Source organism: Mauremys mutica, chromosome 1 (assembly GCF_020497125.1).
Source record: "Mauremys mutica isolate MM-2020 ecotype Southern chromosome 1, ASM2049712v1, whole genome shotgun sequence".
Taxonomy (NCBI): domain Eukaryota; kingdom Metazoa; phylum Chordata; order Testudines; family Geoemydidae; genus Mauremys; species Mauremys mutica.
Genome location: NC_059072.1, coordinates 253270324 through 253293313, shown reverse-complemented (window position 1 = coordinate 253293313; position 22990 = coordinate 253270324). Strand labels below are relative to the sequence as shown.

At 40.2% G+C, this 22990-nt stretch overlaps 1 protein-coding gene and 1 long non-coding RNA gene across 3 annotated transcripts in view; one reads left to right on the top strand and one right to left on the bottom strand.

Annotated features, from left to right (window-relative positions):
• Positions 1–5700: 5700 nt before the first annotated feature.
• On the top strand, positions 5701–21521 carry LOC123364815. 2 transcript variants are annotated; one of them, XR_006577291.1, is made up of 5 exons: positions 5701–6088; positions 10964–11124; positions 14664–14773; positions 17703–17829; positions 21311–21521. It is a non-coding gene; the product is annotated as an uncharacterized LOC123364815 (long non-coding RNA). The 2 variants fall into 2 exon arrangements; XR_006577290.1 differs by lacking the exon at positions 21311–21521 and having other exon boundaries at positions 5719–6088; positions 17703–17916.
• The window catches only part of RASA3 (RAS p21 protein activator 3), a 198257-nt gene continuing 182632 nt past the window's right edge, over positions 7366–22990 (bottom strand). The window contains exons 19-24 of the mRNA XM_045007204.1: positions 19071–19177; positions 17437–17519; positions 13727–13935; positions 11942–12045; positions 10255–10438; positions 7366–9599 (exon numbers count right to left, since the gene is read on the bottom strand). Coding sequence (XP_044863139.1) covers positions 9524–9599; positions 10255–10438; positions 11942–12045; positions 13727–13935; positions 17437–17519; positions 19071–19177 — 763 coding nt within the window. The 3' untranslated portion in view covers positions 7366–9523. The remainder of the gene's footprint in view (positions 9600–10254; positions 10439–11941; positions 12046–13726; positions 13936–17436; positions 17520–19070; positions 19178–22990) is intronic.

Below are 22990 nucleotides of genomic sequence, written 5' to 3'. Positions count from 1 at the left end.
CTCCTCAGATATTGAATTCCAGAATGGCTGTACCCTGGGCAAGCCACACTCCCAGCTTCTCTCGGTCCCTGCAGGTTTGTGGTAGTTTCTTCTTGCTTTCTTGATTGTTTGCTTGCTTATTTAAGGACACATTTTGTGTTCTTGCAAATAACTGCAGACACCGAAGGGCACTTGCAAAGTTTTTGAGGGCAAGTTGTGCCCCCAGGTGAGGAGCCAGGCTTAGGAAGTTGTAGGACTTTGCTATATTCCATCTCCCTGACAAAGAGCTTTGAGGGAGCTATTTGCAGGAGTTACTTATATTTTGTTTTAAAGGTAAGAACGCTCTGAGAAGTACAGTGGCTGAGAGGCCATACAGCAGCTAGGCTGCCTGAATAATGCCATGATCCCTAACAGACAAAAATATTGCACACAGTGTCATTGAGGCTGGTCTCTTCTGAGACCTTTACATGCATCCATTTAAGGTTCGTCTGAAGTTGCTCACCAGTGGCGTCATGGCATGGTTGTCTCAAGAGGCCTCCTTGCAAGTACAATATTTGATAGGAACAGACAGAGATTTTCCAGTAAATATCAACTTTAGAAAGCCTGGCTGGTACAAAAACTGGGTTATTCATTAAGAGCAGGCTATGCTTCGTTGGGAATATCCCTGATTTCTCTAGTGCTTGGCTAGTGAGAACATCCAGATCTCGAGGCTAATTTCTCTTTAATTTGGGCGATTTCACGTGACAGGAGAATTGCAGATTTTTTGTCAGCTAGATGAGCTGTGCTGAATGTATATGGAAATCGGGTAAGTATGATGAAACTAGTGATGAGGCCACCAAAGTCAGGGCTGGCTCTAGGTTTTTTGCCCCCCCCCTGCCGCCCCAATACTGGGCTCTCCCCCCCACCCCATTCCACCTGCACCCCCTGCCATCCCAGCCCTGGGCTCCCCGCTCACCTCCAGCTGGTCCGGCGCTGGCAGGGTTGGGGTAAGCTGCAAAGATCCCGGGCCATGCCTCAGCCCAGGGTCCCTCCAGCCAGGGCTCCCGCCTCCAGGACCGGCCGGGACCTAGGAGGGCAGAGCCGGGGGACTGCCCCGGCAGGGGGCTGAGGAGCCGGGGCAGGGTAGCCCCAGAGGGAGCAGAGCCCTGGATAGCGGGACGCGGGCCATGCACAGCAGCGCCCCACCCTCTATGGCTCCGCTGCTGCTTCTGGCCACCCTGCCGCAGTCCCTGGGCATCTCGGGCCGCTTCGCTCAGCCCCGGCTGTGGCGCTGGGGGGGGGCGGCTGCCCTGCAGCACCTGCAGGTGGCTCCATGTGCCCCATGGACCTAGCCCAAATGTCCCCCGCTTGGAGCCTGCCCGGCTCAGCCACAAGGTGCAGGCACTGCTCCCCCGCGGCACGAACCGCAGCAGCCCCACGTCATCCCGCACACGATGTGCTGCTGCTGCCAGGGCCAGCTCTAGACTTTTGCCGCCAGAAAAAAAAAAAAAGGTGGCCTGAATGCTGCCCCTGAAAATGTGCCGCCCCAAGCACGTGCTTAGATTGCTGGTGCCTAGAGCCCGCCCTGCCAAAGTGATCACTATATTGCTAGATATAGATGATAAATAATGAGTGGATACTGTAGCTGTAGAGGTTGAAATTTATTTTTAGAATTATGGGTTTCAATAAGGTCACCCTACAGAGCAGTGTGTGTATAAGAGGTCTTTGCCCTGAGCAGGGCAGCTGCTGACACTAGCAGCATGTAACTAGCATGAGGTTAGAAGCTTCTGGCATCAATTGAATATCAGTACTTGGTCAGGGCAAAATGAATCATATTCAGACCTGTTGTAAGCAAGGTACAACTCAGCTGAAGTCCATGGAGTTGCATTTCCTTGTAGCATGGACGATTGATTCCAGTCCATTGTGTTTAAAAGGCTTGTTTCTCATATCCTCTCTCTTCTAATCAGGGAAATCTCATCGTTTCCATGACAATAGCCTGATGTCATGGCTACAGGAATATGACTTTTGGGCAGGATTGAAAGGAGGAATAGTCACTGGGTTGCAACAAAAAACAAAACACAATCAATCCCTTCAATTTGTAAGGAGGCTTTGTCATTTGGGGATTTGCCTTGATGATGATGTTGATGATGAATAAGAACACAGAAAACCTTGTTAAAAGGAGATACAAATTCTTTCATTGTGGTTTTTTTGTGCACATTTTTTTAAACCAATGTAACTGTCAGTTACATTTCCTTACACATCATCCATAGAATTCTTTTCCTCCTTTACTCTCTTCAGCAAAATTCTCTGCAGGTATAAAATTATCACAATTTTAGCATTGTGGAAATCCTTCCACCTGCAGAGGAATGCTCTATATACTTCAAAATCAGTGTGCCAGTAAGAGAGAGACAAGGTGGGTGAGGTAATATCTTCTATTGGACCAGCTACTGGTGGGGAAAGAGAGAAGCTTTCATGCTACACAGAGCTTTTCTTCAGGTCAGTATCCTGGGACCAACACAGTTACACCAGTACTGCCTTGTTAACAGAAATTCAAATACCTAAGATCAATTAATGCTTGTTTGTAACACTGTGCATCTAAGACTCTGGTGCCACCAGTGCAAAGAGCTACATTTTTATTATGAGAGATGGAGGCCAACTATGCAAATTTCCAGGCCAACGTCACCAGGGTTTCCCAAAGGCTTACTGCTAATTGGGTAATTAGAGCTGCGAAAAAGCTTTTGGCTAAACACAGGAATAATCCAAAAATATTTCATCACACATATCATAGTTTTTTTTAAACTTAAGCATGCTCATAACCGCAGGCAAATTAATGCAAAATCTATTTTCTATCATTTGCCTGAGGTCAGGAGAAGAGCTGAGTGAATGATTGAGCTTTCAGTGGCCAAAATGAAAAACTGATAAAATTTGATTTTGGGTTTGATGAAGTCTTCCCCGCCCCTCCCCCCATTTTTTTAAATTGTTTAATTCTCAGGTGAGGGGGTTTGGTTTTGTCCATTTACACCCTTTTTTCTTTTGCAAAACAAAATATTTTTACTTTTTTTTGTATTCACTGAATTCACAAATAGTCTTAAAATTCAGTCACCATTGCCACTGTTTTACACTCTCCTGAGAAGAGCCGGGTCAAATTTTTCAAATAGTTTATTTGCTGAAAAAAGCAGGTTTGGGTCGACTGAAACTATCTCCATCCAGGGTCCATATCTCTGGAATGCTGCATAGGTGCTGGAACTAGGGGTCCTGGGGGTGCAGCAGCATCCCCTGGCTTGAAGGGCCTTCCCTCATAGCCACGGTTTACAGTTTGGTTCAATGGCTCCCAGCACCCTCACTATACAAATTGCTCCTCCATCCCTGGAATGCCGTTGTCCATAACATTCACCAGATGTGTATGCGTGGTACCCATCCTTCTAAATGAGACTCAAAACTGCTTGAATTTGTTGTGAGGTTATTTCTTCATAGATTCATTACATTTAGCCTAGGTTGTTGGTGGATCTTTAAATTTTGTCTCATATTTATTTGGTTAACTGACCTATTTTATGTTGACTCTGTTGGTAATTCTGTTAAGGGCAGACAACTTTGGGCATAATAATCAATACATAATGATAATATTTAACATTGCAAATCTTTAGAGTGCTGTACAAATATTTGATAAATCGTATAAGATGGGTATTATCCTCATTTAATGAATAGAGAGAGAAGCTGACAATTCAGTTCTTGCACTCACCAGTGTAAATCAGGAGTAGCTCCTGATTTACACTGGTGAGTGCATGAACTCACTAAAACAGTGTGAAAGGAGACTATGCAATTTGCCCAGACACACATCAACTGTATGTCAGAGCTGAGAAGAGAATATACGAGTGCTTGGCTTTCTGTCCTGTGATTATGCTACTAGACCATGCTGCATCTATGCCATCAATAAGAGTGTACAATTATTATTCATTCAGCCACTAGTCTCTTCCAGTCACTGTTTGCATGGCACAACTGCAGAATCGAGCAGTTTGGGAATACCCCAGTCAAACATAAGTAAGTCTTCATCTTAATGCCCATTTTACATTATTTTAATTCACATACAATGTAATTACTTGCTAGCTCAGGACAAGAAATATATTTGTTAACCAAAATCTTTCAGTCTGTCTTCAGCTGTAATGAAGTCAGAAGGTGCCTCATGTAGAGAATTCACTTCTAAATGTTCCAAAGTCATCCCATAGCATTACTATTCTCCCAAGACTTTAGGAGCCATGGATGCAAGCAGGCACAGGCTGTAGCCTACAATTTTATTTATTTCCTGACTCCATCACATTTCTTATGGTGACTGACAAGGTTTTTATATTCTTCACATAGTCACACGCTTCTGATGGATCCCTCCGTAACTGCACCTGCTGTGTTAGCAAATTGAAACAACTTCCTAGAGACATTAAGAGAATACTGCAGACAAGGGTAGGGAGCAAGTAATCACACCAAAGGAATGTAGACGTCAGGTAGCTATGTCCTGCAAGCAGCCCTCCCTTCTCCAAATAAGTCTCAAGTAAAGAGCTCTGTTTTTCAGATGGACACGATTTCTTACCAACTTCTTGCAGGGTCTTCTCAATCAGGCTGGTGAGCTCAGACTTCAGTGGGAAGCCACTGACACTTTTACTTCTGTAAAGATCAGATGTTTCTGTGAGGACTCTCTGGACGCCAGGTGCTATTTTTGATAGCTGGACCCCCTTCATGTATCTCTTGTGTGATGAGCTGACATCCTTTTCCATGGTAGGATTTTATGGGGAGGAGAAGTCACAAGACCTTAAAAATTACCAGGCAAGAGCTAGCTTGCAAGATTCTCACTTGATGTACTTACTTGGTGTGTGTGTGGCATTTAGTACTCCTGATGTTAGAGATCTTTGTGACATCATAAGCACCATCAGAACATCATAGCAGTGACATTTAAAGACCCCGACAGAGTTTATTTAATCACTGAAGCAGCTGCGCTCCAGACATACTCCACAAATTCAGTGTACACATTTTCAAAAGAAGTGCCAGGATTTTAAACATCAGCTAAAACCCTGTTCGCAAACCTGGAAAGTCCCTTAAGAAGTCCTGTTACTCTAGTGTGAAGTTTTACAGACAAATGTTCCAGATAAATCCATTTCAAACTTTCCTTTTTGGAATGTGAAGCAATGTGTTCCTGCCTGCCTGTTTGGCCTGGAAGGGATCCAGTAGGGGGCCTTTTAAATTCCTTTATGAAAACAGATTTTTCTAGTGCACTGAACATTGCCCCTAGAAATGGGTTGCAATGTTCTTGACTCCAATAATCCAAAGAGTTAATAGCCTGGATTGTGAATATTATTACTTTGTTTTCTACTTAAAATTATTTGCATCTTTGAGCAGGAATATTGGACCCGGGAGAGGAAAGATGACAAGATCACCACATCCACAGACTGTTCTAGAGTTTATTTTTAATCCCGGGCAATTAAGAATGAAAGGTACCCACAGACTTTTCCCATTCATGGTGCTTTTCTGTCTGACAATCAGGTTAGTCAAGTGAGTATTTGGGGCCTATACTAAACTCACTACAAGGAGTAGCCAAAAGCTAGTTGCTAGTGTCACAGAATTTCATAACCGGTGCTCTTGCATAGTTGTTTTGCAGGCAAAGTGCAGCTTTGAAGGTTAATATTAGTTCAACACTTACGTGGTAGTAAGAATCTAAAATAACTTGAGTTTTGTTTCCAGGTGTGTCGAACAAGTATACAGTGAAATATGGAGAGCATTATTTGAGGCGGAGGACCACAGGAGAAATGCATTTCAAGGACTAGAAAGAACCAGCATCAAAATCACTGGCTGACATTGTCTCATTTGCATTTGGTTAGAACGCATCCATTGTTTGGCCTAACAGAGTGTTCTAGAATTCAAGGACTCTAGACACTGTCCAGTCTAAGAATTTGAGAGTTGGAAAGGGATGTAAGAAAATTCAAACTTGGGAACTGGAACAAAGGTTTAAATTGTATTCTAAGTTAGCTCTAGGAAAGCAAGAGCTGATCCTTAACTAAAATGTAGATTAGAGCTGGATTTCTGTGGGTCAGGATAAAGGTCTCCTGGAGAGTACGTTCTACCTGTACAAAACCTGGTGTCTTTCGAGGTAAGGAGATTTTAGAATCCCTTAAATATGGGGCTGTATCAGCAACTCTTCAATCTTATTTCCAACAGTTTTATAGCTACTGGCTCTCAGGACACTGGCAGCCCTTGATGGTTTTAATGTTTCAGGACTGGCCATTTCCCTGGAACATGAGGGCCTGCTGGAGGGAAAGAGAAGGACTCAGAGGAAGGTTTGGGTTAGCTTATGCAGGCAGAATGAGTTGCATCCTGCCCTTCTGCTCCCTGACCAACCCTTCTACTCTGCATCTTTGTACTAGCAGTGTCAGGCTGGGCCAGAGGCAGTGCAGGGAGCACACAGTGGCAGGGACAGCGAGGTGTAGGCATCCTGGCATGGAATAAAGCAACCGCAGCAGGCCAGGAAAGCCAACAGAGAACAGGAAACTATTGGGGGCGGGAAGGCCTCTCAGAACAGCATCAAGGGCTACCAGTGTCCAGAGAGGGGGTTTGAGTAGAAGGAAGGCAGACTGAGCTGGGAGTTAACTCTGCACTTGTTCCTCAGTGTACAACCATAAAGACTGTGCTTGTTAGAATTCTAAGGGTTATAGTTCCGGGTTAGCGTTCTGCATTCTTGCTGTAAATGTTTGGTTTGTTAATTAAAGAGGATCTCTGAAGCTATAGCAATTCCACACTGAAATCAGCTTTGGTTATTGTGGTAAAAATCGCTAGCCAACTTCTCGCTCCACCACAATGATCCTCTTTCCTGCTTCAGCAACACAGATTGCGGTGTACCTGTTAAACCACAACTCCACCACTCAGTTAGGGAGCGGTTGTTTAAAATTGCTCTTCTGCCAGAAACAGGGGTTGTATCCCCATGACAGCCACTCAGATCCGTTGCAGTGAGGAGTGGTTTCTTAATCATTAGCTGGACTTCCAAGCATTGTGGAAGATTATCTTCTACAAAAGTGATATTTACCATCTCCTAATGTTCCTACAAAGACCCACCAGTAGAACTGTGGTGAATGCAGCTCAGCACAGAAAATCTTGCAGTTTATGCTTAATTCATAGAAGCCCTGGAGCGGGTGAACTAACTGCCACTTGGAGAAATTGAACATTCAAAAAAACAATTACTTAACAGACTGAGTTGTTACATTTTTTTAACATTCACACAGTAATTGGCACAGAATATGCATTATTCATAAATGCGCTGCTCAGCCCTTTACTCACATGCTATACTAGCTGACGTGATAGGTTACAACTGTTATCTAGTCTTTTCATTAAATTTGAACTAAACTTAGATTAGAAGGACACACTTTTCAGAAATAAAACACTTCTTTTAATTGGCAAGTAGAACACACATTACAGATTATTAGTATTTTATAAACAGAATATTAAGTTACAAATACAGGTTAAAATTGCAATTAAATGGCAGCTAACAGCTTGGAGTCCAAAATTCATGTTCTGCAACACTTTTCTATTTCCCATCCCCCACTCTTCCTGGGACAATGTATACATGATGATCATCTATTGGGATTCTGCTCTACAGCGTCTTGTATGCTCCAAATGCAATGAGGACACTGTTGAAGGTTTATTTGATAACACTTTAGGAAAAGATACGAATATCTTCACATTAAAAAGCTGAAAGTTTAATATTTTCTGATCCAATTCAACTGAAAAACAATACCCAGTTCTGCTGCACAGAAGCTTACGACCCATAACTTCCAGGACATCGCATGGGCTTCGGTGCAATCTCAGCTAGATGCTTATTGAATCAGACCCTTACAGAGGAGAGTTATGGCATACAACTAACCAGCACACGTACATATATATTTTTTAATTCCCCTCCTCAACGTTTGTTGATATTACTGAGATACATAGTTCACTCCACTTCCTCTACATTCAGAACGCATTAATACACAAACTAATGTACTAAAGCTTAAATTACTTTTAGCAAACTTTTATTTACATATTTTTTAAAAGATTTAAAAAACTTTCCTGGAAAAGTATAAATCTATATTCCAAAAAAACAAGTGATGCCAAGATAGCATGGATCTCAATTTTTAAGCATTATTCAGTAGCAAACCATCTCCGAAGACTTATGCTTGGGGACTTGGTGTATTTCAGCTGTCAGGCACAGGGCTCTAAGCACTCTCCCTGCTGCAGTGGAAAGCAGTGACAGTTTTCAAAATCAGAACAAATTGTTTAGCCTCTCCTTAAAATATCAATTGTTGTTGTAGCCATGTTGGTCCCAGAATATTAGCGAGACAAGGTGGGGGAGGTAATATCGTTTATTGGACCAACTTCTGTTGGTGAGAGAGCAGAGCTTACACAGAGCGCTTCTTCAGGTGTGGGGAATGTAAGCTTGAAAAGCTTGTCTCTCTCACCAACAGAATTTGGTCCAATAAAATATATCACTGTCCTCACCTTGTCTATCTAATCTCCTTAAAATGGCACTTCCAAAATAGCCATTCAAATCTTACTGTGACTAGACTGTATAGCAAACTAATGTCAATCCTAGACATTTTCTTTTACCTACTCTAATTCATTTTAGTTAATTTCATTAGAGAACCAAGATTTCATATTGAAAACAAAAGTCCACTGAAGGGTTTGTAGAAACAACTTTGTATCTCAAAAATATCAAGAGTACCATTCAGATCAGGATTTCAATTAAAAACTGTGCATCTTTAACAGAAATTATGCTACCGTAAAAACAAAAGGCCTGCTCCTCGACCAGCTCTCAATAATACAAGCTACAATGTGGGAGACGACACTATGCATCCGAAGAAGTGGGCTGTAGCCCACGAAAGCTTATGCTCAAATAAATGTGTTAGTCTCTAAGGTGCCACAAGTACTCCTGTTCTTTTTGCGGATACAGACTAACACGGCTGCTACTCTGAAACCTAAAAAAAGAAGGGCTTTTTTACCACTTCCTTTTTTAATGCAGGCATTAAAAGCAGTGTTGCTAAGCTTTTCCTAATATAGCATGCAGATGTGTGACATAACATACAATAACCAGGAGCAACCCCCCTCTCCCCAAAAAAAACAGTAACAAACAATTCTAGAAAATGCTGCCTTTCAACAGCTTGCTTGGTTTCAGCAATGTAAGAAATTGCCAGAGTGTCAAGATGAAGTCCACACACCTTGATCATTGAACTGATCACTAGATTCCAAGAAACCAAAGCAAATATAAAAACATACACACACACACACACACTCTCTCTCTCTCTCTCACGCACACACACAACAGCAGCTGCCTAGAAGGCAGAGTTCAGTCATCTGTTGATAATCAGATGAATAAAGTGCATAGCAACTATCGTAACAGTTCTTGGAGAGAGAACAACACACTTAGCAAGTCCCAAAGTTTGTAAGCTTGACACTTATCTACATTTTGCTACATGTGGCTTCCCTTTTATTTTAGTTTTTAAGATTGTTGCTTCATTGATTTGACCCTTCAGCACCATCCTGTGATCTCCTTCACACTTTAAATGGAATGTGCTGAGATTTCAGATTGCTGCCTGATGTAACTCTGGAAACTCTTGTCCCCAATAGGATGTTCCCTAAAAAAGGGGGAAAAAAGTTGGAGGAACTGTTATATTTATATTGTATTGCTTGTTGGAATATAATCTTCTTACAATAGTTATACTGTAACAGAAAACCATAAAAGCAAATATTTATTAGAAGTGAGGTCAGTTAATTTCAGTTATATTCATGTTGTAGCTGTGTATTTGAGTTGAACTGGGGGAATTCCTGGGTCTGTTTCAGTGTTTGTTTTTTAATGTCAAGTATACCCAGAGCTTTGAATGGGCATTTTTTTTGATACTCAGTATAAATCTAAATAAATGGATGTAGCTGACTGAACTAATATTTTCAACTAGCTCTGTACAATATTCAGGGCTAAACAGAGGCATCTTCTGATATTTAGCTGACATTTTATGGGCATATATTCTTTTTTTTCCCTAATAATCTTGCTACAGAGTTTTCGCGTTTCATACATTTTTGTCTTCAAATACTTTTTACCACTGTCTCTATCTAGTCAAAAGAAAGCATTTTACAAATTATTTATAAACCGTTCAAAGTACAATCAGACTAAGCCTACGTTAACATCTTGTACCAGCTGCAGCTGTCAGATTTTTCCTACTCTATTGTTTTGAATACCAGAATGTAACCAAATCACATTCTGTTTTACAGAGCTACTGAACAAACTATACTTACTGGCTTCCATATTTTGTCTTCTTGAATTTATCCCTCTTGTACTGAGCATGTTCCTGTTCCAAAGTTCCAACACTGTCTATGATCTGCTTTAGTGTTTTATAGGTCTCCTTCGGGTCATCAATGATAAATGTTGAATACTCTTCTTGTTCTGGCCCATCATATACAGATTTGCTCCCACAGGCCTCTATGAAAACAAATAAAAAAAAAAGGTAGGACAGGCACACTGTAAAAAATAGTTTAATTGGGGTCACATATGCCAACCGGTGTCACTTTGCTGGTAATTAGAAACTGAAGTTGGTCTTGCATTAGAAGTTAAGTACTATTGATTAAGAAGCAAGATGCATTCATCTATGTTCCCAAGAGGCCATTAGAAGTCTAAGTGTGAATTTTCAAGAGAAGCTTAACTATAACAATTACAAATCGTACAGTCGTGAATGACATTCTACAGAACTGCTGCGAAAAGGATCATAGAACAAGCTGAAGTAAATCAGAGCCTCAATAACATCTGCCCCAAATGAGAACATTCTAGAAATGTGAGAAGTTACAACACTCACTACACTTTCTGTGCTATAAGTAGTTTTTTTGGCCAAGTGACTAGGACACTTGCAAATACCTCATAGCATGCTCTACTTTTGTGTTACAATGGGGCATACTAGAAGTGGGGAGAGGAAATATTTTAATCTGTGTCTGTATTTCACTGGTTTTCTAGGTTTTCTTCTGTTTCCATCTCAGTTTCCCAGTTACCTCTCCTTGCTGAGCTGCCTGGGCCAGAAGCAGGGTCTTCTCTGAATGCTGAAACAAGATGCTGCTTCTGGAAGTGATGATTCAAAAATGGAGGGGAGATAGGCAGAGATCGGCAGCTCAGAAGTGGTAGGAAATCTTAAGTTTGTAAATGCATGGTGGCCAGAAATGGATTAAAGTACTTTGCAAGCTGCATGTCTGACACTTCTGGCTTATATCATGTTATAAAATAAAGTACTATTTAAAGTTGAGCATTGCACTTAAGGCTTCTCTGCTACTCCATCTACTGAGTTAGGATCTAAAGTTTGGCATATTGTAATGCAGAATATTTTTCTGGCTTGCCCAGCAGCGGTAGCTTTTTAGGCTGTTCCTTTCATTACTTTTATCTCTCACTGAATATCTCCTCCTAGACACTTGAAAAGCAAAACTGGGCTGGAAAATACTCATTTCTTATATATACATGGAGTCATATTCCATTGATATATCCAAAACAGCCAGTGTGGGAAACTGTTTGGATTCAGCATGCGCCGGGGAATCGAGTCAGAGAAATATGCACACGGCTTCTGGTAACATAAAACTATGTTCCACTGAAAACTCAACTTGGCTGCTTCTTCCTTACAAGATCAGTACAATTCTAGTTAGTGCACAATCTAATCTGCCAATTCAGAGCATGCAAACCATGCTCTATGCCTAAACTACATTAGGGTTCTGGGGTTAAGACCATATTTCAAACAACTGTTACACAAAACATTCTTTGCATGTGACTCTTCCACTGGGTACCAAAAATAAGTCACATAACCTTCCATGGCAGCAGTAAAAAGTTAAATGATGATCACACTGTTATGCAAATATGTATCCGCACAGTTGGTCCAGAGGTATTGGAAGCATAAAATTAAGTTATTTTCTTATTTCTAGAAGCAGTGAAAGGACACTTCTTCATGCTCACCTTGCATTTTCTCCAATTTAGGCATATATAAGTTGAAAAGGGAGTAGATGCGTTCAGTTTCTCTATCTCCATCTATGTCTAGTTGTATATTTGCAGGGAGGCCTCTGTAAAACATAAAAAAGGGAAGCAGTGATAGTACCATTCTCTGTCAGACGGGTTTAAAAAAATCTCTTTTAGAGCACGAGAGCAACACTACACACCTAATATCATGAATATGGGAGTGTGAATCATTTTCATCTTTATATGCAGGCATTAAAAGCAAGGTGTTGCTAAGCTTTTCTTAATCCTGCAGATATGTGGCATACCACACAATAAAACTACAAACCTAACATAATAGGTGCAGAAGTTTGTATCATTTTCTTCTTTAAAAGTGAGTATTCAAGAAAAGGTGCTAGACTCGGTGTCCTGGATCCTGAAGCTGTCTCTTTTTTCACAGACCAGGTCAGGGTGATGACATTTCAAACTACGCCACACACTGACTATCCAACATGTCTACACTTTAACTCAGAAAAGAAGATTCTTTTATACAAATACTCAGACCTTTTGGGGATTAATGAATGTGGCTAGGCAGACAGATACAGTGAGAAGATAGCTAAGTCTCAGGCCATTCAATTCTTGGCCTCAGAAGGTATGTCTACACTGCACACTAAGTTCAGGCTCTGGCTCACATTTGAATCCAAGCCCCCATTCCGTCCACACAGGGTACGTCTACACTGTAACAAAAGACCTGTGGCACGGCTACGGCTGGCCCAGGTCAGCTGATTCAGGCTTGCAGGACTAAAAAATGGCACTTTAGATGTTCAAGCTGGAGCCCAGGCTCTGAAATGCTGTGAGGGGGATGAGTCTCAGAGTCCAGGCTCCAGCCCGAGTCCGAACGTTTATACTGCAATTTTTAGCCCCGCAGCCTGAACCATGCGAGCCAAAGTCAATTGACCAAGGCTTCGAGACTTGGTGCTGATGGCTTTTATTGGAGTGTAGATGTACCCACAGAAACAGTCTGAGTCAGGTCAGCAAGCACTCAGGACCCGGCCCTAGCGTTCAAGCCCTGTCATTTTGCTGTGTGGAGACAGCTCAAGCCACGGACCCGAGTCAGAAGCTCTGCGTAATGCAGCATGGACACAAATAGCATGATTGAGATCCCCGGGTCCAGCAGTTATAAGCCCAGGTTTACAATGCAGTTTGGACACTCAAGCAGGGGCTTCAAAATCCTGAGTCCCCAGGCCCAGGTCCCACAGATCTGGATTTACAATGCAGAGTACAATGCAGGTTTACAATACAGGTTACCAACAACCAGGCTATTAGTTTTTGTGAGGACAACAGCTGTTCTCTAGGGACGGGAGTGAAACCACCAACTCATTTCACACAGGGTGCTGGAGACCCTACAAATAATAGCAGCACTGGTTTTTGTTAGTCTAGATGTTGTCTTCAGTTTAACATACGAGCAAGGAATGGAAAGCCGCTCCTTCTGAGCTGTAGGCTGTTTTAGGAGCTTAAGATTTTGCTCTCACATACTATGGTTTTGAATTTTATCCTGTACTAGACATACTAATGTCTCATGTACTAAGAAGATAGAGCAATTTAACCAGGGTCCGAAGATGCCAGTTGCACTAGGTATGAGAAGAAGATTGGGATGACAACACAACTGATCTAGGACAACAGTTTGTTATCTAGAACCCAGAGATGCCCAGGCAGCTTGCACTTCTTCACAAATATTACCTACTGGGAGGCCACATTGCACACACTTAACATGTCCCTGGCAGAATTTAAAACAAGCAGTGTCCTTACCCAGTGCAGGGTGTACAGCCGGGAGTATTATCTGCAGTGGCCTTACAGCACAGCCAGTGTCCATTAAGGTATGCGGAAGGGTGGTAGACTGTGAGGCGTTTCTTGTTGCACTGGCTAACTTTAGTAAGTATGTCAATCCAGTCCTTGGCCTCGACACAGTTATTTGCCTGGATGTACAGGACTCTCTCAGGCTGAATCACTTGGAACATCTGAAAACAAGGAAATAAGCCACAGACTGAACCACCAATTTAATTAACACTAGAGTCAATTTAAAAGAATACAAAGTAAAGGAGGAAGTCTTAACAGCATAAACCTCTATATTAGAAGGTACAGTCTGATCAGTGGATTATTAAAGGAAACAGGAAAAGGTTTTAGACCAAAAGATGCATCTAGAAGCAGCAAGAAATCCTATTAAACACAAATGGATCTGAAAACTGAAAGATTAATTATTTCTTTAAAAATAAAACCTCTCTCTTTGTGCAACATGTTAATCCTGCTCCTACAGGAGACAATTTATAAACAACTGAGATGAATTTGCTTGCTGAGGAACACACCCTTAGAGTGATCAGTGAGAGTCAGAGATACAATTTTAGTAATGTTGCAGCTTCGAGTTTTGGAAGGCTGACAGAGAAAGCAAATGCTGGGCTGAAAGGAAACGCTCTCTGTAGTGGGAGGGGGAAGAATCGAGTTTGCAATCAGCCGCCAGGCCTATTTTGCTTTAACTGACACAAAATGAACCTCTTAGCACTTATTTTGATGTTCTTTCCCTTTTATAATCACCTGCACACAATAAATATAACCACTAATAAAGTAACAGTAAATGAATAAAGCTTCCTTGTGAATTTTCCGGGGTGTGTTAGTGGCTCAAATTATTAAAATGTTTATGTCATGTTAATGCTTAGGCACTCCAAATCACAACTAGGATTCCATTTTGTAGATGCTGTATGAACATTCAGGAAGACACAGTCCCGACCCCAAACAGCTTGCAATCAAAGAAATCACAACCACTATCAATCCTTTTCCATGCTCTTCCTTCCTCTTGCAAAGGTAACATTTCAAACATAATTCCTTTGCCAGATAAACTGATAGCTGAAAATCTGTTGGGGACTACTGAGGTTAAAGTTAATGAGATAACAGCAAATACTGGAAAAGCAAAATCAAGAACTTGAAGTTCATATAACTTTTCTAAATATTTAGCATTCACTGGTTTTCTTTCCCCTTTCATGTTTAATTAAGTCCCCCCTAAAATTAAAATCTGCACATTACTGTTTGTATATGGCTAAGTATTATTTCTCATACGACTGTGTCCTCAGGGTTATCAATTTTTTTTGTATAAACCTTTCTGAATTACAAACACAGAGATCATTGTCCCAGATTGTACACTGACAGGATAAGGGATAGTATTTTAAAGGAAGCTCACCTGAATACATGGTATCAGTTCAGTCTCTGCTCCCTTTATTACACTTTAAGGTTTCTATACTTTGAAACTAGGAATACCCCCTCTATTTCACAAGTGAACTTCTTGATTTAAATGGAATTTTCACCGAAAGACAAAGGGAAAGGAAGGCTTCAGTTGGCATTTTTTCCTGTGTTCAGTATTTTTTTTTTTTTTTACTGATACCAGACACCAAATGAAAAGGTGGGCACTTCACCACAATACTGCTATAGCAATTATTAGTGTGATCAGCTAGGCATGAGCAAAGTGTGGACAAAATGCAGTATCCCTTTTAAAAACTTGCCAGGAGAAAAAGTGCTAATTTGAGGTGAGACGGGAATTGCAAGTCTCGGGCATACAGCTCAGCCCCTGTTTAACACAGAGCTGTAGGAAAGTGAATTTTAACACACTGCTTAGTGTAGCGGAGCTCTGTATGTTACAATAAAGGAACAAATTTATAAGGGATATGTGGTTGTGTAATGGGATACCATTATAAATGACCTAATGTATAGAAACTGTTACTGAGAAGCCAACAGTTAAGCCAAGAATTTCAAGTAGTTGCAAGACCTTTTCCGGCTCAAAAAGCACCAGACACAGCACTTGTTCTTAAAGCAATATTCTTCAAAAGACCAGAAAGTTACTTGTAAAACAACTCTCTGCTCAAGGATCCTGAGGACTTCTTGAAAGAAGAGAGACAGACTGGCTGGACGTACTGTGCCCTTACGTGGTGCTGGCATCTACCACACGTTATGAAACTTATTAGGAATGATGAAAATGATTTGGAACAAGATGATGAACACGGATGCCAAGAAAATATTTATAGTAGATGTGGATCTTTAAACATACTTTGCATCCAGTATGGAGAATTCACATCAGCTGCATCGGCAGCAGGGTTTTAGAATTCTGCCCATATCATTGTATTCTATTTCTACATTCTAAGAGAAACAGAAATTCTCTGATATTGAAAATAATCCAGCAGAAAGCCTCATTGGCTGGGGAGGTGGGCAATAGCATATTCTACCATTTCCAGGAGAGACTTGGGGGAATTTTATCTTGAAATATGTTCAAAGATCTACATTTCCCATGCAAAAAGGAATGCTTGACCTCAAAGCACGGTTCTATTCTGAAAACTACGTAAATGTTGTATCTTTTGGTTTTTATTCAACAACTACTTAAGTTAACTATGCAGTGAGGAGGTACCCTAAGAAACAGTGAGCTACAGCCTACTGCATCTTGTTACAGACAAACAGAGCAGTGCCACTGTTATCACATTACAGACAAACAGAGAAATGCCATTGAGTTGAGCGTAGGGTCTCACTTTGCTCAGCCAATCAGTAAAAATACTATCACAGGTCTGGTATCTGGTCTAAGCCTGAATATTACCCACCCTGGTCCTCAGAGCCCGTGTAATTTAGGAAGTGGAAGATCAATTGACACAGAAGCTGGAAGTCATAACAATTTATGAATAAATACCTATTTTAGATAATGTTTAGAGACAGATAAAAACATATAATTAATTTTATAAGACCTCTCAGATCTGTATAGTTGGAATCATGATACCTATGGTAGCTGACTTAAAGAGGCAAAGGAGTATGAAAAAGGATTGTGACATCACTTAAATTCATATATATTTCTAAAAACAGTTTCTGTATAATAGATGGTATACATCAAATACATAAAAGCATGCTCTGGTACGCCACTCTTAAGAAATGCAGCCATCCTGCACACATGCCAACAAAACTATCAAGCTCACTATACCACACTATCAAGCTCAGATGGTGTAAAGGTTATATTGGCAAGTGTCTGGGACCACACCTCTCATTCCCATATATTCTATACCAGATACATACATGCGATGTCATTATTCTATGAGGATATGCTAGCGGATAGAGTATTGCAAGATAATGTGCTCCATTGTAAATGTAAGGAGTTAATTCATTCCCAAGGATCAGACCTAGAGCTGACGGGAAGGGCAGAGACTCAGTTGCCTTACCTGTGTCCAACTATCTAGAGCCCAGACAGCTGGTCAGCAGTGAGTGGGCAGTACTAAGTGTGTGCTGCAGATAACTAAATCCGGATACCGCTGACAGGGCCACATTAAAAATCTCAATGGACTTCACTTTTGGACACCCATGCCACTAGATACAGAACAAGCAGCTGTGGCTGTACGTCTTCCACTGGAAATCCAACACGAGTTACAAAAAGGAAAGAGGAGATTTGGTGGGGGTGGGGGACCAAGACAAATCCAACTAACAGTTGAAAATGACCTACTTACATTTTTCATTTTAAAGGACTCCTCCTCCAATTTCTCCACTGCCAGAATGTTTTCTATCGGAATGCTACACAGTGGGTGATCACCTGCAATAAACAATTGCAAGCTAAAGCTGCATAACTGTTCAAGTGTCACTTTGCCCTCTGCTCTTATTAAAAGCCCTACTTTGATTTCTGTGAAAGAAGAGTTCAGTGTGACTGCAGGAAAGCTTGTTTTACTGACATGCTGTCAAAGTCTCAATATTACCTTAATTTCATTTCTGTTTTTAGCTGCAAAATGTGCCACCACCAAACCGCTTCAAAAAATCACCTATTCAGGCAGTGAGTGGGGAAGTTGCAGACAGAACATTTTCCCTCAAGAGGCAGCAAAAAAAGGGAATCCCTCTTGTCCGTGCAGGTGATTAAGGATGGTGAGCATGATGCCATGGTTGAGAGAGTTAAGTGATCTAATAGTTAATGGAATCTGCAAGCACTCCCTCAGCAAACGCACACAATAGGAGGAGTAGTTGTTACTCTCTATTGAATAAAAAAAAATCTAGTTGGAAACTCCTGAAATAATCTTTATAATCTTAATCTAATATTAAGGATTTTACTTATGAACAAATGTTTGAAAGTTCAAAGCATGTACTCAAACCCCAGTGTGCTTCTGTTAATAGTGCAAATGCTACAAAATTAACGAAAACCACTAAAGAGAGAGTCCATTTCTGGAATCCAATTGATAAGTGATAATGAATGCAAGAATAAGAAAATTAATTAATTCAATAAAAGATGGGCATGTACGTGCCTGAGAATAATGAAACAATTAATAAAAATCGGCAGTACTTCAGCAGTTTCATGTAAGTGGTAATTTTGATATTAATTACATTAAAACAGTTTATTTTACCCACCTGATCTAACCACACAGTGAAATATCAAGCACTGAAAAGTGAGGCAATTCCAGAAGTTGCAGATGGATTTCCTCCACAAGACTAACTCGGCACAATGCCCACATGTAGTGTTTTCTCTGTTTTTCATTTGAAATGTGGGCGCCAATGTGTTATTTATTGTTGTTAGTGTGTACCATAAAATGTGCAGTTACAACCTCAGCTCCCTAGAACTGCCTCACTTTTGAGTGCTTAATACAGCATTCCAAACCTTAACAATAAATTAACGCTAGGATATCAATTTGTGGGATTTGGCATTGTCCCATGCAAACCCAAATCCCAGCTTAAGGTTATTACAGCTATGTTCTGCCTTCTCAGCCCGTATGATAAACAAGTGTGAATGCACACACAGTGTATGTTAATTACTGATAGGGTACTGTAGAGATTTAGTCCATAAACACATTCCGATAAGCATATGGTTTAATTCATATCAAAGCATTCAAATTCCATCCAAACTCTCTGAAATGATTAGTAAGAAGAATACACAGAAAGAAAAAGAAAAAAAATCCATGTGCTTTTAAAAAATTTCCCTCTCTCCTCTCAGATACTTTTTCTATGTATTGTATTTTCTGAAGTTACAGATTTACAGAAATTAGGTTTTTATTGTAAAGTATGTTACCAAGGAGCTCCTTCTGTTCTCTTACACAGTTCTGTATACTTAATCCATTGTTTTATTAGTGAAAAGTTAGAAAACGGAAAGGCAAACCTTTGTTACCTTTGCTTTTCTGATAGGTAAATTCATGGTTAGTCAGGCGAAACCATCTCTTCTTGAAGTTTTTCATACCAAATCGTTTTCTTCCTTGTGCTCTTTTGATCATAAACCTATTGTAAACGGGAAAGCGTTGTTACCTTAATGCACTCAGTTACAATCGCAAGTTGTCAAACTCCAAGAGAACACACTGAATACTTTCTAATACTAGGTTCCTGCCTAGGCTACAACTTGACCAGCTGAAAGTCTAGCGAGAGGTGTTACCCTGCATCTATACTAGGAAAAGAGAGGAACTTAGCTAGCATGCATTTGCTACGCTTAACCTAACTCTACCACTTTTCCCAGTCATGACAGATTCTAAGAGGCTTAGATGATTTTCAACACCTAAAAGAGATGTACAAAACCTCGTCAGTACAAGAACTGTCTTATGTGAGTTAATCACTCATACTGTATAAATAATATAAAATGTTGAATGTTCTGGAACTCCATTTTCAACTAACAAAGTGATGCTGCAGTTAGAAAATACAGATTTTTATCCCAACATAAACTAGCCTGTTAAAAGTCACTGCCACTAGTAATTCTGAGTTTTTCATTTATTGATTTGTGGTTTGTATTCTCAGGTAGCAATCAACTTACTAAGAAATATATTATATCTACTATATGTTTAAGCACTAAATTAACCCACAATTTCAAGGTAACGTAGGAAAATAAGATACTGATTTCATTATGCTCTGTACAACCTTTAATGAAGATTTTATATATATATATATATATATATATATATATATATATATATATATACACACACACACACACACACACACACACACACACACACACACACACACAGAGAACACGCGTGCCAGAGATGGAAAGGTATTTTACACAATGTACAAGTGGATTCATATGTACAATATACTGTACTGGATAAGATAATATAACAGAACCATTAAAAATTACTTGCTATCAAAGCTATATTTATCAGACACAAAGGTAGTACACAGCACGATGAACACACACAATACAGAGCAGTAATAGGGAGTAGCTTAATGCAAGGGAGGATTTCACTATATGTGTTTTCACCAGCAGGGGAGCCAGAACACTTTGAATAACACACACCATAGTTTGGGGAGGGATAGCTCAGTGGTTTGAGCATTGGCCTGCTAAACCCAGAGGGTCACCTAGGGATCTGGGGCAAAAAAATCAGTACTTGGTCCTGCTAGTGAAGGCAGGGGGCTGGACTCAATGACCTTTCAAGGTCCCTTCCAGTTCTAGGAGATTGGTATATCTCCAATTTTTTTTTTTAAGTTCCCGTTTCTGATAGAACATCCTTAGTCCCAAACAATTAGAATGTGTCAGGCAGACCAGGAACCTAATAAAAGCCTCCTTCTCCAAAGCCTTCCAACCTGAATGCACTCATGCCACTCTGCTTAGTATTGTGCTGCATTGTTCCCTGCAGTGCATTTAGACTGTAAACTTCTTTGGGCAGAGGCTTGTTTTATGCTTAGCATGCCCCATTCACTGTACTGTAGGCACTTACAGAATAATATAACCATTATGGTAGTTAAAGTCCGTCCATACCCAGAAGGTTTGGATAGTAACAGTCGCTTCTCAGTCTTTATTCCTGGATCATTTGAGAAAGACAATGGAGCTGTATGTCTGACAGTGGGTCGAGGCCTCCTAATGTCAACCAAGTTGATGGATCCCTTCAGGGTTTGAAGTTAGGCAAATCTCAAAACGAGAGTGGCTGCCTAAGAAAATGGGGCTGGGCCGTCTAAGGAATAAACTCTTCATTAAGTTCTTTTTGCCATGCAGACATCCTTAAGGGTGACCTGCACATACACATGGTGTTCTAAAAATAAACTCCCTTTTAGATGTGTGCACTCAGTACCCCAGAGTTAAAAGCACATTTCTAATTACATTCCCTCCTTTTATTTCAAAACTACGCATTGAATCAGACACTGTTTTTATCTCTTTTTATGGAAGATCCTGCCTTTGATATTCGAATAGGAGCAGCTTTAAAGCCTGTAAGCTACCTACAATAATTTAAAACAAAATGTCATGCTTTCATTACCTGGGTAGGCAGGCAGAAAGTATTTCAAGGCCAGTTTAAAGTATTTCCTTGTTTCTAAAATTCATGTAGCATTTGGGGAATTGGATTGAACAAATGCTCAAGACACATGAAGGAAAAACATTATCAGAATTAATTGGCTGAAGAGACTTTTTATTCCTCCCCTTTGTGATAGATTTAAATGAGGATCTATTTCAGTTTTGCTTGGCCGCATCAGTGTGAATGCCCTTCGAGCACGAGTATGCAAGGAGAAATTACTTTCAGATCTCTTCTTTTTGGAAAGAGGCCAACAGCTATTTGTTGAGCAGTGATGGCATGCTCGGTGCCAGCAAAGCACAAGCCAACGGCTAACCCACTCATCTCGGGAACTAGATGGTCAATCAAAAGTGCACACTCTGCAGGGTGAGTTACAGATGCTCTTTATATAGAAAGAAAAAAGATTAAAATTAAATTACATTAAAAAAGCAGAGCAAAGGCAGGTAGAAAACCCACTCAGCAGCCAGGCATTTCCTCTGGAAAAATAATTGAATAGATGGTTGTGAGATAACTTGCCTTTTTTAATGATAAGGCATGACAATTATGAGATAATGCGGGGGAACTAGCCATCTGCAGACCACTCTTTAACCTTGAAAACAATTTATTTGTATGTTGCTGAAACAGTGCCTAGAAGATGTATGCTGACATCTTAATCACTTACAATGAGGTTTTAGGAATTTGTATACTAAACATTAAATAAACTCCAGCAGGCTTGAAGCCTCTGCCTACAAATAAAAAGTACTTTACCATTTTCAGCATCTTTTTAAAAAAATTAGGCACTGTTGAGATGTATGTCACAAATTATCTCTGTTGGTTTTTACATTGGCATTTCAGCGTTATTAAACAGAGAAAACATCCTTCCCAAATTTAAGTCAGATGTGTCTTGCTATGAAGGAAGGACACACTGCCAGCAGGTAGCTATGGCAAAGCACCAGCTGTCCCTACCATCTTACCTGCATGAACTATTACCATCAACTTTCTTTACTGTTAGTTTAAGAGTCCTTATAACAGCAGCCAGCAGGCCGAGCAAGAAAAGACAGAAAAAAATCAGACAAGAGCAAAAGAAAGACAGAGGCAGAAAAGTCATGTTTAAGAGTCAGAGAGGAAGTTACAAATTACACATTTATTTTCAAAAAGCAAAAGAATGATAATGCACAGAATTAAAACAGACATGCCAACTTCTGGGGACTCTAACACAGAAGTGACGCGAACTCTACAGGCTAAATAAAGGGGATGTTCACAGTTAAAAGTTGTCAGCATTTTCAATGCAAACCTAATGTTATTATTTAGTGATTTATAAAATCTGTTGTGAAAATTTACTCTAGGTTGCAACTTAGCTTACTAAGCTCAGGACAAATTTTCAAAAAGGTTTTATTTTCAGAAGAAACAATCTAGCTGCCTATACACTGTACTTAAGTGCTTTTACAGATTCATTTTTAAAGTGAAAAATGCCAATTAGTCCATATGACAATTAGTGTATGGAAAGCGTCTTAAGAAGCAGAGATACTGAGTTTTGAAGTTGTTCCACTGCACATGCATATTAAAAAATTTTCTGCAAAAATTAGTTAAGATTTTATAGCACAACAGGAATGGCAAAATCCATCAGAAGGCTTTGCCCACTCCACAATGTCATGATTAAAGTATTGAGTGTCTGTCTACGGAACGGAATTTTGCAGCTGTTGTAAGTTTGAGTCACAATCTTAACCTTCTTTTAACAAAGGGGCAATTTAACTTAACTCTGCACTAATTGTGGTAATTAAGTTCTATAAGCTTTTTTTTTTTAACAAAAATTCTAGAACACATGTGAAATTAAAATGTT